This window comes from Silurus aristotelis (genome assembly GCF_946808225.1).
Source record: "Silurus aristotelis genome assembly, chromosome: 22".
Taxonomy (NCBI): domain Eukaryota; kingdom Metazoa; phylum Chordata; class Actinopteri; order Siluriformes; family Siluridae; genus Silurus; species Silurus aristotelis.
In genome coordinates, this window is record NC_139595.1 from 16,179,195 (window position 1) to 16,196,635 (window position 17,441).

Consider the following 17,441-nt stretch of genomic DNA (forward strand, 5'->3'; position numbering starts at 1 on the left):
GGCAAGTGTGGAGAAGAACTGCAATCATCACAACCTTCTAGAGGCTTAAATTATGGCATCTGAAAACATTATAATTGCACATGTTGGAAAGAACAACAATTCATCAGACCAGGCCACCTTCTTCCATTGCTTCATGGTCCAGTTCTGATGCTCACTTGTCCATTGTAGATGTTTTGAGAGGTGGACAGGGGTCAGCATGCAGACTCTGGGTAGTCTACAGCAATGCAGTGTTATATGCGGCAAGCTGTGATGCACTGTGTATCTTGACTCCCTTCTATCGTAGCATGCTTTAGCTATTTTAGCATTTGTGCTATAGTAGGTCTTATGAAGGATCGGAGAGTTAACTGGTTAACTTTCACTCCCAACGTGCATAAGTTAGGACAATTGGTGCCAGGTCACCAATTGTCCTAACTTGGACCTTAGCCACCCCCACCTCCCTCAGAGAAAAATGTATTGTAGAGATTCTCTAAACCAGTCATCCAGCCATCACAATTTAGCCCTTAAACAAATGCTTACCACTTGCTCATTTTTCCTTCTTTCAACATATCAACTTTGAAAATTTACAGTTCACTTGCTGCCTATTCTATCCCACCACATAACAGTTGCTGTTATAATAAGATGCCTTCCAGTGGGTTTATATTATGGTTGTTTTTTTGTTTTTTTTTTATTAACTTTTAAAAATTCATCAGATTTCAAAAACGTGGCTGTTCAGAGAGCTTAAATGAATAATCTTGCAGATTACCTGTAGGTTTGCTCACTTTATAGAAATGGTGTTGGTCCCTATTGAAGTTGGATGTTGAAATTGTGTCGAGATGACTCATGTTTCATCTCGTCTCTGTCTGCCAGCAACTGTACATTAACACTGAAAGCTTTTATTGATTCTGAAGATTTGGAGATTACATTTACTGGCTATTTGATTATTCATACCCACGAAATCAGACACAAAAAGTAGGCCTGCTGTTGCTACGTACACTTTATATAGAATACAATGGAGCAAGACCTCTTATGTTATTGGGTGGTGGAACATTCCCAGAAACAGGATTCTGGCATGTTCGGTTGTGTTCTGGGAATACATCAGTTTTTTTTTTTTGGTGGTTTTAAACCATAATGAACAAAAAGGGTGGGAAAGGATGACATCAACAACATGACAAGCTATTAACTTTTCTGTCTGCAGCTTCTCCTCCTCATGCATGGGGCAGCATAACACCTGCCCCAATGGCCCCTATACTAACATGTTGCAGTTACCATATTTTAATTATTAATGTGATGTCCTTTTTCTTAAATCGTCAGTCACTTAAGAATTCAACAGAATTTAAAATGTATTGAATTATGAATTAATACTTTATGAAGATTATGGTCCTGTTGTGATTTGTTTTCATTGATGAACAGAGCAAAGGAGAGAAGTTTGCATAACATTTACATACCAACCCTACAGATGTGGTTTGTAGTCTCCTTCTCCGAAAACATCTTTGTGCTAATACATTATATTATTTAAATGCTTGTTAAAAAAGTAGGTCTTTTATTTCTTAATATAACAATGACAATTCTACTTTCTCATACTTCTGTGTTTGATGTGGTTGTTTACTACAACAATGGCTGAGCTGAACATTGACTCCACTGGTGTCCAACTCACAAAGAAACAGCATGAAATATGAGAACACATATGTAGGGGGAGAAATGTTTTGCACTCTAAACCATGCTAATTTGACTCCAACGGACAGAAAATAGCCTAAAGGGTAAACCTTCAAGTAGCTCACAATGCAGTGGGATTTGTTAAGCTAAAGGGCATTCTGAATTAACCAGAAATATACCTACCTAATGTTAATTTTAGGATGCTATTCATAAAAAGTAACTTTTTGGATTAACTGGCATCCTTTTGCTCCATTTTTCACCAGTTTTGTATTGAAAATGAAATCATCTTTCAGCTTCTCCCAATAGGGGTCGCTACAGCGGATCATCGGTCTCCATACCCCCATTCTTTTACATCTGCTTCTTTCAAACCAACTACCTGCATGTCTTTCCTCACCACATCCATAACCCTCCTCCTTGGCCTTCCTCTTTTCCTCCTTCCTTGTGGCTCCTCCTCAGCATTCTTCTACTGATATACCCCATGTCCCTCCTCTGCACATGTCAAACCATCTCAATCTCACCTCCCTCACCAAAAAAGGTCCTACATGTGCTGTCCCTCTAATAAACTGTTGTAATCCTGTCTATCGTCATCACTCCCAATGAAAACCTCAACATCTTCAGCTCTGCTACCTCCACCTCCGGTCTTTTACTCAATGCCACTGTCTCTAAACCATACAACATCTCAGGTCTCACCACAGTCCTATAAACTTTCCCTTTCACATGTTGCAGATACTCTTCTATCACAAATCACTCCTGCTATCACTCTTCTCCACCCACTAAACCCTTCCTGCACTCTTTTCTTCACTTCTCTAACACACTCTCCATTACTTTGCACTGTTGACCCCAGGTACCTGAACTCCTCCACCTTCTCCACCTCTTCTCCCTGCAACCGCACCCCTCCACTGCCCTCCCTCTCATTCACACACATGTACTCTGTCTTACTCCTACTGACTTTCATTCCCCTTCTCTCCATCATGTACCTTCAGTCTGCTCCCTACTCTCACCACAAATCACAATATCATCTGCAAACATCATAGTCCACGGAGACTTCTGTCTGACCTCGTCCATCAACCTGTCCATCGCCGCTGCAAACAGGAAAGGGCTCAGAGCTGATCCTTAATGCAGTCCAACCTCCACCTTGAACCAGTCTGTTGTTCCCACTGAACACTTCACGACTGTCACACTGTCCTCATACATGTCCTGCACCACCCTCACATACTTCATTGCCACACCGGACTTCCTCATACTATACCACAACTCTTTTCTTGGCACCGTCGTACGCTTTCTCTAAATCCACAAACACACAATGCAACTTCTTCTGTCCTTCTCTATACATCTCCATTAACATCCTCAAAGCAAATAATGCGTCTGTGGTGATCTTCCTCAGCATGAAACCATACTTTTGCTCACAGATGGTCATCTCTTCTCTCAGCCTGGCTTCCACTACTCTTTCCCATAACTTCATGGTGTGACTGATCAACTTTATTGACCTGTAGTCTACCGGTATTTCATCTGGTCCAACCGACTTTTCTCTCTTCATCCGCTTCATCGCTGCTCTCACTTCCTCCTTACTAATCCAATCCACTTCCTGCTTTACCATCTCCATATCATCCACCCTTCTCTCTCTCATTTTATAAAAGTGAAAATTTCGTCAATATGTAATCATTTGTAAACTATATCAATTAAGTGAATACTCATCATCAGTGCTAAAGTGGGTGATGTTTTGTGAAGACCAATGGCATCATGGATACCACAACTGACCAGGCTGCCACTGCCAAGTGGTTACAAATCAGTGTAATGTTTTGTTTCAGATATAAAGATCTGAACGGCTAAAAAACTTGAAACCAGAAAACTTGTCATTTGTCTTATTTTAAAAAATAAATAAAAAAAGAGTAATTGGCAGCTCTTTTATCAAACATCATATCTGTGCTACTGATCGAAATGTGGGGGGTTCAAGCCCCAATATGACCAATTTGCCACTTCTGGGCCTCTGAGCAAGGTGTATCAAGGTGGTGTATCATGTCTGACCCCAGATCTATAACATCTCTGGGATATGCAAAGAAAGAATTTCACTATGATGTAATGTATATGTGACAAGTAGAGCCTTTTTTTAATTATTTTTTTTATGTATATATTTTTATTTCATGCATGCAATTTTTGCTTTTAGGATTCTTATCCTGATACCGTGCAATCAAAAACTCTAAAGCATCGACTTGCCTCTTGTTTCCGCTTTATAATTACTAACACATGCAGCAGCTGAATGTCAGCTTCAGCCCTGAAACCCGCGCGCGCCCCCACCCACTGGACCGCGCCTTAATACCGCTGAATGCTCGCGCATGTAGGCTGAACACAATAAAAAGTTTTTTTTTTTTTTCTTTCATATTTTGCTCTACTGAGGAAATGCAACCCAAATCAAAAGTGGTAAATAAAACCATGCATTTTTTTCGCACGTTATAACGACCTGTATTTATCTGTAACACGCGCGTTGTTTTGGTTTATTGTTTTGGCAGGAAGTGCAAAACGAGACGAGCCGGTCTGCTGGAGGAGGAATAATAAGCAGGGAGGAGTTCGACTAAAAGAGGGAGAGGATTTTCGTGTGAAAAGATACAAAAAAAAAACCAAACAAACAGAGGGAAAGAAAATGAGCAAACAAAACCGAGCACGAGCAGCGCGCGCATCCCAACTTTGAAGATTGTTGCTTCATAATCACACATTTGCACAAGAATCTGTTTCACAAAAAAAAAAAAGTTCTCATTCCTCTTTCAGGTACTTCTGATCATCTCTCAATGCTTCCATCGGCTCTTAAACCCACCATGGATTCTCTCGACGCTGTCTTGCGCTTCTTCACAAACCAGAAGACCAAGATCGGGTATGGCATCATGGCCATCGCTACCATCGGAGGAGAGAGGATTTTCTCTCTCTTATCCTTCCAGTGTCCGTGCAACGTCAAGCAGAACATGGTCTACGGGCTCACCTACCTGCTCGGACCAGCGCTCGTGCTCTTCACCGTCGGCCTGTTCCTCAGCACGCGCCTGTGGCGCCTCTACACCGGCTGCTGCCTCAACCCCAGAAAACTCTGTCCTCATCGGTAAGATCTTTTACAGACACAAATACAGGACGTCGAAAAAACTTACTGCTTAACCAAAATTAACACTTTAAAAAAATGTTTTTTTAATGGTTTTTTTAATGCTTTTTAAATGGTTTACACTTATTTCATTTTTAACTTATAAATATGACATTATACACATAATGCCTTTTCCAAGACACCCAAGAGTTAAGGGTTTTGTTCAAGGGGCAACTTAGTGGGATTTAAACTAATGACCTTCTGATTCAAAGTCCAGTTCTCTAACCACTGAGCGCCCACCTCCCTTTTCCTTTCTGGTCCATGAGGAAATGATGGAACGTTGTATTGCTTGAAAAAGAATGTCTTTGGTATGTTCTAACATTACGATTTCCCTTCACTGGAACCCAAACCTGTTCCAGCATGTGCCAGGGCTTAAAAGAACATATTTATAAGAAAGAACTGGCATGTCCACCTTCCACTGAAATGTTTGCGATAAACCGGAACGCTGACTGCACTCCAGGACTCTTCACCCTACTATACATTACCTTCACCCTTCACTTGGAATAGGATACTCAAACCTATTCCAGCATGATAATGCCACCGTGCATGAAGCCAGCTCAAGAGTAAGATCGATTCATCGAGCGTATATTTTTTAAATTGTCACCATTCTACAATAATAATCAAAGAAAAATTTGCAGTACCGTCGTCCCTCCATTTATGCGGTTTATCGTGATTTTCAATTTGGCACATAACTATTTTGTTTTGTGAATGGTCACGATTTTAGTATATCATGAAAAAAGAGAACAAGAAACCATAGTTTTCAGCTGATTTATTGTAAAAAAAAAAAGGGGGGCGGAGTTGAAGACATTTGTCACCAGATTTAGCCAATGAAAATAAAGAATGCAGTAAGGTGTATATTTACGTTAACCCCTTTTTTGATGTCACAGGACACTTCAACCAATTAAAAAGCAGAGAAACTATGCACAGGCTACGCTACAGTGCTGTACTACAGTACTCACTATAAATGGATATTTCTACGAATTTACACACAATTAATCTATGTTTTCTGTGTGTGTTTAAAAAGTGTGGGAGGACGATATATGGCTAGAAAAAGCATTTTCTGTGTGGCGTTCATTCATCGAGCATATTTGTTTTTCGCGGTCGGTTTTGGCGCATTACTACCGCGATAAACGGGGGACGACTTTATTTGAAATCTCACATTTATTTCTTACAATAGATGATAGGAAAGCTCACACACTGTGTATGGGTTCAACTTTTTGTGAGCCTTGTACCAAAGTTAGTGGTACAACTATTCTCCAGCTGACATGGTGTATATAACCGTTAAGAACAATATTTCACGTCCTTACTTAATGTCTAATTTACATTGAATCGTCAAGTTGAGATGAAACCCTATTTTCAGTGATCTTTTCTGAATTGTGTCATCTGTACATTTGAATAGTGTCTTAGAAAGAGCTCTAAAAAACTAAATATCAATAATACAGCATCATATCTATAGAACATACTCAGAACCTGGTAGCAACTCTTCCATGGCTTGGTACTGGGTTGAGACGTGGTGGTTGGGGACCTCTGGTATAGGATATGCAGTATATTAAATTTTTTGAGTGTTTGTGTATATTGTTTGTTTTTTGATAGACTTATAGAAGGTAATAATAGTAATGGTCTTGTCTTGTATAGTGTGCATGTGAGAGACTAAAAACTTACAAATACTCGATTGAAATTTAATATCTAAGCATTTGATAAAGATTACAACCAACATTTGTGTCTCACTGATGTGTGAAACAGAGGAATGAAACACCTTGGAACCTGCTGTTATTGTCAAATATTCTACTTCTGATAAGGGATCATCACCTTGTTATAGATTAGATTCCAAAAACTACATCCCATTGTCTTTTATATGTTACACAATGTAAAGTTGGTCATGGCACAGCATAAACATCCATGAAGTTGAGCAACTCAAGAACTATGAAATTGGATTTGGACTTTTTATATTAATATAAACAGTCTGCTGTAGTGGTTTAGGACTTCAGTTTGCATGAACAGCTCTGCATTTAAATACCAATTACTGAAATGTACACCTCAACAATGGTAAAACTGTAATGAATAGACATTTGGTGTCACTCAGACGAGGATGGGTTGAGACTGGTTCCTGTTGAACATTGGGTTAAAGTCCAAATGTAATTTACCAGCCAGTTAAAAAAATTTGCAAACACCTGGAATTTCATACACGTAACAAACAGATTAAAATACCCACAATCCAACGGACTTTCAGAACAAGCAGTACGCAGTGCAAGAGAGTTGGTTGAAAAATCAAAAAGGGCTGGAACAGACTTCTTGATCTACTGAGAAACTTGCCTCATCCTAGAATTCTTGGATCGCCAGCCGAAAGACTTCTGTCAAGACAAACAAGGACTACACGCCCAATTGACACTCAGTTTCCGGTCTCTTCTACCAAAAGTCATATCGCAGTCAGAAAACAGCTCGACCAGCAAAATCTTGACAATAAGAGAACCAGCAAGCCTCTTCGTCCCCTGATGACGGGTGAAGTGGTCAGGTCACACACTCCTTGAGGGTACAACAAATTAGTGACTAGCAAGGATGTCTGCACAGAACCAAGATGGTGGAATCGGAGGGGAGGGATTACAGGAGGAATCGCAGACGTATCTTGCCTGTTCCAGAAACCTTCCCACAGCGATACGAGTTCAACCCTGAAGAACACTCAAGAGATTGTAGGCCAAGAAAAGATAGAAGTTCTCTTTCAAAGCATACAAGGTGACATTTAAGGACTCTAAAGTAACACCAGACACCGTTGCACCTGACAAGGAGGCGTAAAAACCATTCTATGTAACATGATCAGGCAGAGTCCTAAAACCTAACCCAATATATATCTAATAATCTGTTTGTGGTTGGTAAAATATTCCAAATAGACTTCATTTAAAGTGGAAAGTTTTATTTTTTTCAATAATAAACGTGACATCTGAGTGACAAACAATTTATTTGGTGCTTTGGATTTCAGATTCAAGTTTTTCAAGAATTTCCGGTAGTATAAGTTAATGTTGTTTTCATGTTACATGCCTCGTTATGATCTCGTACCGTGATCATACTGTGAGTTTGTATTTCCTGTTGTAGGGCAAACTGCTTGAGCTGCGCAACTGTGCTTTTTAACGTGGCAGTTGGAGCGCTCGTGGCACCGATCATGTGGCTCAGCATCGCTTTGCTGAACGGCACGTTCTACGAGTGCGCGGTGAGCGGTCTGGAAGAAAAGGCAATCGTGGACTGGTTTTGTAAAAACAGGACCAGTACTTGCAAAGACGAGCTGGCTAAAGTCCCATGTCAAACATCCAACATGTCCGCCTCAGACACCAAGGAGCTTCTGCTAATTCTACATGCCCAGTCTCAGGTACTACTACTAATAAACTGTTGCTACATTTACATTACATTTGCGGCATTTAGCAGACGCCCTTATCCAGAGCGACGTACAAAGTGCTTTTAATCTCAAGTAATGAATAAATCTACACTGGTACGCAAGATTACAAACAATATGAATATAACTCGAATTCAACAAACTTGGAAAGTGCTAATTTAGGTATTTCAGGAAGAGGTAGGTCTTCAGTCGTCGCTTAAAGATAATCAGGGACTCTGCTGTACGGACATCTAGGGGAAGTTCATTCTACCACCTCGGTGCCAGAACAGAGAAGAGCCTTGAAGTGTACTTACCTCTCATTCTGAGAGAAGGTGGTACCAGTCGAGCAGTGCTGGAGGATCTCAGACAGCGTGGTGCAGTGCGAGATGTGATGAGGTCACTGAGGTAAGATGGTGCTGGTCCATTTTTGGCCTTGTAGGCAAACATCAGTGTTTTGAATCTGATACGTGCAGCTACGGGAAGCCAGTGAAGGGAGCGCAGCAGTGGGGTGGTGTGGGAGAACTTGGGCTGATTGAACACAAGTCGTGCAGCTGCGTTTTGGATTATTTGCAGTGGACGAATAGCATTCAGGGGGAGACCTGCCAGCAGAGAGTTGCAGTAGTCAAGTCTTGAAATGACAAGAGACTGAACAAGCACCTGGGCAGCCTGTATGGACAGAAATGGTCGAATCCTTTAGATGTTATAGAGAAGAAATCGACTAAAACGAGCAACATATGCTAGTTTGCTAACATATGCTAACATGTTGCTAGTTTGGTGTTATGAAGCTGCCATAATTAACAATTTAATGGGAAGCAATTGGAGTGGGATTTGTGTTTCACATAAAAAAAACAAGATAGAAAAGTAAAAAAGAAAAAAGAAAGGTAGAAAAGTAAAAAAAAGCATGTTGACTCTCTCACTTCACAGTAGCGGCTTACAAGGTATTGATTTTGTCATGGCAGCTGTAAACTGCTCTAGTACCAAAAAAGCTCGAGTTTTACTGTCGGCTTTGTCTCTGTACCGGTGTTATAGTAGAGAGAAGTCCTGCTAATCCACAGCAAAGCACAAGTGATTCGTCGTTCATGAACGATTCATCCATTTCGAACGAGTCTTTAATGTAAAAAACAAGTCTCAAAGAGTGATTCATTCATTTTCTATTGCGCACGAGCAAATGTACAGGAAACAGAATTGAGTAGTTCATCTCATGAGTCGTCTGGTCCGAGTTTTTTTGACACATGACCCCAGTAGACGCGACACGATGCAATAGAGTTTTTTTGGACATTATTGTTACAATTAACGAAAAAAATTAACTTAAGACACGGACCACAAGATACGAGAGGTGAGCTACTTATTCTGTTGATCAAAATGTTTTGTTTTTGGTTCTATCAAGGAAGAAAACCGCATATAATACGACAGTGTATTACGACCAATATCGGATTTTAAAAAAGAACTGGAAGGGGCAGGGAATTTCCAAGTTTAAAACTTGGAATTTTCAAGTTGTAAGTTGAAATATTCAATTTAAGTATGTTTTTAAACTTGAAAAATTTTGAGTTTTAAACTCGGGAATTCCCTGCCCCTCCTCTTCCAGTTTTTTTAGATTTTTATTCCATAGTGGCCCTAATATGCTGTCATAGAAATGTCCCATTTCAGATATTTTGCCTCTGAAACATAATAAATAATAAATAATAAAACCATAACCAGCACTTTCATTAATCATTAAAATACTTCAAGAGTTGTATTTCCAGATCAATATCCACTAAAAGCCCCAGTGCTTTACAGGAAGTTAATTCCTCTGAATTCCCACAAGAAAACAGGAAGTAGATGATTTAAATCTACTTCCAAATTGCAAGTTGCATTTATTTGTCATTAAAATGCCTCTTATATTCCCATTAGCATGAATTCTAGTTAACCACGTTTACCTTTCGTTAATTCAAAGTGAAATGACACCACATTCTTCCCAGATCATTTGATGAGTCTGATTGATCGTGTTCTCTCTTCACATTCTTTTTATTTTAAAACACTTCCTCTTGTCCACTTCCTCAAAGTTAACTTCAGCAAACTGATGTTGCACACTTCTGCACATAGTTACCCAGAAGGCATTGCTCTCCTTATCTCCCATTTCATTAATCAACCTGTGTCATCGTTTTTCCAGAAGCCTCGGTTTTCTTCACTGCGACTTAAAAATGCCATTTTAGAATGTATTCAGTCTCGGTGTGGACTGACGGCCAAAAACAATATGCGCTTTCAAACGAAAACGTATTCGTGTGGAAATGGCCTAAGTAATCAATTCACGTTAATGAATTTGTTCTTTCCCTCAGATCATTGGCTGGATCCTGATCATGAGCTCGGCTCTGGCTGCTCTGATCGGTACATGTTACAAAAACTGCCGTTCTCAAGTCAGCTACCTGCAGCTCACATTCTGGAAAGTGTACAAGGAGAAAGAGAAAGAGAAGTTCGAGGCGTACGCAGACGAGTACGCCACCCGGCTGGCCGATCGAAACCTCAAGAGCTTCTTCGAAAACAAAGACGTTGAGGCGTTTCCTTTTCCGAACCACAAAGCCTGGGAGCAGATATCGACCATATACACGTTTAAACGCGGTGAGCAGTATTACAGCACGCTCCAGAGATACGTCGAGAATCCGAATCGTGACTACACTCCGGAGAAAATGCCACTGGAAATGGAACACACGCTTGAATAGACCTCGGACCTCAACATCTTATCAGGACAAGCTGTGGTTTTAGCTTACTGACTAGCTAGCTTGGTACCAAAGCTGGCAAGAAAAAAAAAAAACACTGATTTTCTTGTGATACTTCTGTGAACCTGCAACAATACAAGCAACACCACTAACGAACGAAATATATACGCATCATTTCTAAGACTCGGGTTAATTCCCGAATTTCCTGTTTTTACCATTTTTATTCCAGTCTTCCATCCAGAATTCATTTTAAATTGTGTGCAATAAGCATAAATAGTTAACAAAAATTAGTTTTTTAGCAAGAATTTCTTTTTATGCCAGTCATATAATCTGACATCGCTACTCCTGAACATGCATATATTGTTCTTAAATGTTTTTTTTTTTTAGTTTTTATTTGATCTGTAAACTGTATATTGGCGTGTTTTTATAATTTTTTTAACCAAATAAAATGTTTCGCCGCTCAATACTGACTGAATGAACAGTAGCTAAGAGCTATGAGCAGTGAGTCGTTCATGGCATGTTCATTTTAAACGAGTCTTGAACGTGACTCGTGAAAACGAATAGTCTCAAAAAGTGATCCGCTCATTTTCTACTGGACGTGAGCAAAGAATCGCAACAGAATTGAGTATTTTACCTCTTGTTCTTTTATCACGTGATTCTCATATACCGTAATTTCCGGACTATAAAGCGCACCCTTGTATAAGCCGCAGGTCTACACTGAAACTAATGAACTTTACACAGGCTTTACCAAAAGACAGTGTCTGTTACACGGTGTAACGGGTGAAATATGTTGTTGCTCCTTTAAGAGCAGAGCACCATTTTGGGAACAGCACGTCACTGCATTTTGCCGGTATTATTGTGTGTGTGTGCGCGTGTGAGACTGAGGAATATGTCCTCATTATTTTCTGATGCTCATTTCTAAGTTTCTTTGACTAACCCGTAACGCTGTTGCCAAGAAAAATAAAAAAGCACGAGTTTTGGAAACCTGTCTGTGCTTATATGATTTCTGTTGCAACTGGAGTTAGCGAGCTCTCCCTTCACCCAGACTCAATGCTTTACAACGACTTGTATCTAAACAGTAGCCGACCAAGAAAGTCATTGTTCACTGTCTTCCTCCTTCCTTTCACAACTACTGTATTTCTCTCTGTGCGTTTAAAAATCACCTGATGGAAGTTTTTTCTCCCGAAGCCGTGCAGCTCAGAACACAGGTGAGGTGCGTTTTTTTCGTTTCCGTTCGGAATTTTTATTGGTCTAATGTTATGGGGTTCAGTTTTTTGGCTTGACGTTTGTGAAAGCGGGAAAACCCCAGGAAAAATCCATAAATGAGCCGCTTCGTTGTTTAAGCCGCGGGGTTCAAAACGTAGGAAAAAAGTAGCGGCTTATAGTCCGAAAAATACGGTAACTATGCAGTGCAATACACAAGAAACACAATTGTTTATTGTTTGGAATTGGTTCTTTGAATTCATGAGTTTACCAAGTCATTAAAATAATCCGATCTTCTCATCACTACTTCTCATCAGGCAGTAGACTTTATTGTCATTCCAACCATATACACTATAGTACACAGTGAAATGAATCCACAGGTCTCAAGGACCTCCATAAGACATCATAAATGAACACAAAGAACTATGCACAACTAACTAGGCCATGACATAAAGTGCACCTGTGTGAAGTTTAGTGCAAAAAAAAAAAAACACGACAGTGAGCGGGACGCAGTGACACTCCAGTCCAGAAGATTCATGTTAGTGCAAATAAAACGTCCATATAACAGGTTACGGTGGTGTAAGAGGAATGAAGCACTTCAGGGCGCTCTGTTATAACGCGACGATATTAAAAACGCCATGATGACGCGATCGGACGTGTAACTCTGTAACTCTGATCATTTTCCTGGTTGTGTTCTTGACATCACGAGGCCTCTATGACAACCACAGGGATCAGATATCAGTGCTTTTCTACTTCCTTCGTTACTTCTTTTAGCAAATAACTACAAAGAAACCCACATACGGATGCACTTTTTCCCCCTGCCCTCCTTCCCTTTTGTAAATTTGAATAAAATCTAAGTCTATAAATATAAAGATTTTCATGTGTCTCCACAGTTTGGCTCATTTTTTTGAAATTCCTATAAAAAGAAAAGAAAAAAGTAATAATAATAATAGAATGATAAAATTAGAACTAGATTACAGGGTTTATAGTAACATTTACATTTCAGGAAGCAGAAACTGTACACTTAAAAATGTAAATGTCCTTTTAAAAGGAAACCAGTAAAAAATGTGCAGAACTTTTATACAGCGACTCTTTGTTAGGCTTTAGGAAGCTAGAAAATGTAAACATACAAAGAAGCCACTGCACAATCTGTTTTTTATTTATTGTACCGTTGTCTCCTAGTCTTCGCTTTCATTGCTAACTATAAATGAATGCCAGGGTGTCTGCCATGAAAGATGAAAAAGTCTATTGGAACTCGTTAGCTGTAATGTTTATTTTTTAATAGTATGCAAAGAAGTCACTAAGTTTGCTCGATTACAGACATTCGTTTGGTTCAAAGAATCAGTCTGAATCAACGCATCTGATCCTTCAGTTTGGTTACCAGGTGTTGCGTTTTCACACGTTTTCTGTGGCGTGTCCACATTTCCTTCATGGGTTTCCTCTGGGTTCTCAGGTTTCCTTTGCGTTCCAAAAATATGAGTCGGTGGATTAGCTTAGCATTAACTAGCATATTACTCCAGTGTGTGAATGAGTGAGTGAATAAGTGGATAAATGAACGAGTGAATATATGAGTGAGTGAATGAATATATGAATGAGTGGTTAAATGAATGAGTAAATATATGAGTAAGTGATTGAATATGTGAGTCAGTGAATGAGTGAGTGAATATTTTGAATGAATGAGTAAAGGATTGAATGAATGAGTGAATTTATGAGTGAGTTAGATGTTGCATTTATATAAATACACATTGTGCTCGCTAGGGGGCAGCATATCTTTGCTGGTTGTCCATAAAATAATAATTGTTTTTATACATTTTATACAATTTTGCATGCACATTAAAACGTTCCTTGTTCTTTAATGATTCTAAACTATAGTCCTCCATTAAAAATCATTCTTCTGATTTATCTGCAGATACATGCCTACTTCTGATTAAATACAAATAAACATACAAATATACATAGTGTTTTGGCATTACATCCCATGCAACAATTTAAAGATTTAATCTTAAAATCAACATGGGTTTCTTTTGTTGACTCCACTTTCTCGAATTGATCTCCAACCCCTTATAATCCACCCTGATCCAATTCAATACGCAGGAGATAAATATGTTAGAACCGCGAGGCCTCGGTATCACAAGTGTTTTTGTTTTTTTTTACTCTGAGTGAACAAACATCAGCTCAGGAAACCCTGACTCGCTTCTTCATAACCACAGATGAGAAGGAAATGCCAACCACATCGGTTTTGTCATCTGAGGCACGATTTGCAAACTTTGCAGCAACCATAATTTTTGTATAATAGTAAATAAATGATCATGTGTTTTCTATCAACAGTAAACAATTTGCATAAAAAATAAAAATTTCAGTTTTGACCCCTAAAACAGATCTATTTATTCACATTGTTCACAATTTCATAAAAATGTAAGAATCATGACTACAAATAGAAGAAAAATAAGTAAATATCAACATTTTTATTTCCGACGTGTCTAATAAGAGCTGTTTTCCTAAACTTGTTGGGTTTGTTAAAAAAAATAATAAAAATACAGGAAACAGATCGTCTTTGGCTTTATAACCTCATGCAGACAGGAAGTGCCCAAACCCAATGTAGACTACATTCAGCTGATGAATAAATTGGTTAATATTTGCATATGAATTTGCTGATTCAGCTCCTGAAAAAAATATACAAAAAAAAAAAGAACCCTTAAAACCAATCATCATTTTTATTTATTATATCAAAAACCTTTGTCTAATATGGATTTTTCATCTTTTCTCCATCTTCCTCTTTTCTCCATCTTCTCTATGATTTGCAGGTTTTGCTTTTCCCGCTCGATTGATATTTTAAGTCAAGTCAAGTGAAGTTTATTTCTATAGCACTTTTCACAACAGACATTGTGTCAAAGCAGGTTTACAGAAATCAACAGTGAAGGTGAATGATGTGTATTTATCCCTGATGAGCAGCCGTGGCGACTGTGACAAGGAAAAACTCCCTTAGATGTTATGAGGAAGAAACCTTGAGAGGAACCAGACTCAAAAGGGGAACCCATCCTCATTTGGGTGACATCAAGAGTTTGATCATAAATCTTTCAACAATACAGAACACTGGAGAGTGAGAACTAACATGAGCACTGGAGTATAAGATTATAAGTAATGTTCTTTCTACAGTCTTATACAGTCATTACGGGTTTAAAACTAGGAGCTACTGAGCTCAACATTTGTGATCATCACAGATCCAGCATCAGCTTCTCCATGCCAGAGCCTTTAAACACTCCAGGAGGTCCAATGTCAAAACTCCACACGTTTTAAACTCTGCTCTCCAAACTCAAAAGAACTGATCCTAGACACAACGTTGTTATTGTCTTCTAAAGGTTTCTACACCCTTGCACTGCTTTTTACCAACTGAATCGATCACACATTTGGTTTTATTGTTTTTCTACATTAACATTTACAGCATTCAGAAGATGCAGTTATCCAGAGCGACGTACAAACGTGCTTTGAGTTTCTATTAACGAATCAATCAACACGTTCACTAGGTTGCAAACTCAGGATACCATCATCCTAAACTTTGTAGAGAGGAATTAAAGCACACTTGTTTTTTAACAAAGACATACGACAAACAAAAAAGAAATAAATGCCAGTTTCAGTGTTTCAGGAAGAGGTAGGTCTTCACCCGTGATTTGAAGACAGGCAGTGACTCAGCTGTTTGGACATCTAGGGGAAGTTCATTCCACCACCGAGAAGCCAGAACAGAGAAGAGTCTTGATGTTTACCTCTTACCCTGAGAGATGGTGGGACCAAACGAGCTAGAAAAAGGTTTCATTCACCATCTTGGGTCAGGCCTGGCTGCTGAATCACAGCACAAGTCAAAGTCACTTTACTTTTAAGCTCTCGCATGAGTTTCCAAATCGAATGCTAAATACTAACTTAAAATATTAACTTTAACATGGATCATGGTAGATGAGAAGAATGTAAAAATGGGCCAGAAGTTTAGTCTACAGAAAATCAATACATAGATTGTGTGCAATAAAAAGGATGGTTTCATTTGCAAGCTGAATTCTTTACACCAAAAAACCCAGATGTGGTCTTGTGAAAAAACGAAACCTTCTAAAGCTTCTAAAAAAATAAGTGGAAAGCTAGTAATGTCTCCTTATTTTCTGATCATGCGTAATGGTGGTTTGGGTAAAAACAATTCTTTCAATTCTTTACACCACGCGCTTTAGACAATGTTTGGATATTTATTGTAGGAGAGCGCCCTCTGCTGGTGACTGATCTGAATCGCTTGTAATCAAAATAGGAACTTATTTTCTTTTATACGTGAAACCATGGCTCTTAAAGTTTAGCCAGTAATATTGTTATTTTCCTGAACATTTCAGGCTATAAATGCAGAGTTGGACATGTTTCAGTGGGAATTGAATAAAATATTAAAATGCTGTTTTTGCACTTTGAAGCCCTCCACAGATCTCAGTTTTGTGGCAAAGTGACTAGTCAGACGTCTCTCCTCAGTGCAAAACCCGTGGAAGCTTGCTTGATGTTTGCCAACAGGCACCTGAAGAACTCTCAGTCTGTCTGATGAAACCAATAACTGTTTGGCCTCAATTCTTGGTGCTGTGTCTGGAACAAACCATGAATGGCTCAAAACCGTCCCAACAGTAAAGCATGATGGTGGCAGCATCCCTGTTAGTGGGTGGGATATGTTAGGCATCAAGTTACCATTTAGTCCTCAATGTGTAGGACTAGAAGCAGAAAGCAGAAGCAGGAAAAATGGGCAAGCGTAAGGATTTGAGTGAGGATTTGAGCGAGCGATCAGAGCATCTCCAAAACTGCAGCTCATGTGGGATGTTCCCGGTCAGTAGTAGTCAGTATCTATCATAAATGTTCCAAGGAAGGAACAGTGGTGAACCAGTGACAGGGTGGTAGGAGCCAAGGCTCACTGATGCATGTGGTCCGATCCAACAGACGAACTCCTGTAGCTCAAATTCCTGAAGAAGTTAATGGTGTTAATGCTCAACAGGTCAGAACTGTTTTGGCAGCAAAAGGTATTAAAAAGGTTTTTAAAAGGTATTATAAAATATTTTATCATTATGAATAATCCAAGAATATGATTATGGTAATTAGATGCTACATATACACCATGTTTCCTACCAGAAAGTTTTCCAAAATCTTATTATTCTAACCCAGTTCTCCAGTGAACTATTAAAACAAAGTGATGATTAGAAAGTTTACAATCAAAGTGTGAAGTCATTTCCTGTCAAAAGATCATCAGTACATCGTTATATAGATCATCGTTATCAGTAAAATTTGTCAGTTATATTGTTTATTCCATTACTAGACTTGTTTTCACTCTCCTACCATCAGGGAAGCGGTTCCGAAGCATTCGGGACGCCACATCCAGACTCAAGCCATCAGGCTACTCAACACACAACTGAACTGAACACACACA

At 39.1% G+C, this 17,441-nt stretch overlaps 1 protein-coding gene across 3 annotated transcripts; it reads left to right on the plus strand.

The window, feature by feature from the left end:
* The first annotated feature begins 416 nt into the window (after positions 1–416).
* On the plus strand, positions 417–11,271 carry LOC310717668 (calcium homeostasis modulator protein 5-like). Of its 3 annotated transcripts, XM_083526057.1 has the most exons (5): positions 3,899–4,050; positions 4,140–4,717; positions 7,728–7,751; positions 7,841–8,111; positions 10,430–11,271. In XM_083526057.1, exons 2-5 carry the CDS (start codon positions 4,416–4,418, stop codon positions 10,808–10,810), a joined length of 978 nt encoding a protein of 325 aa, XP_083382183.1. In that variant the 5' UTR covers positions 3,899–4,050; positions 4,140–4,415; the 3' UTR covers positions 10,811–11,271. The 3 variants fall into 3 exon arrangements, with proteins under 3 accessions (XP_083382182.1, XP_083382184.1, XP_083382183.1); XM_083526056.1 differs by having other exon boundaries at positions 417–4,717; XM_083526058.1 differs by lacking the exon at positions 7,728–7,751 and having other exon boundaries at positions 423–4,717.
* The last annotated feature ends 6,170 nt before the right edge of the window (positions 11,272–17,441 follow it).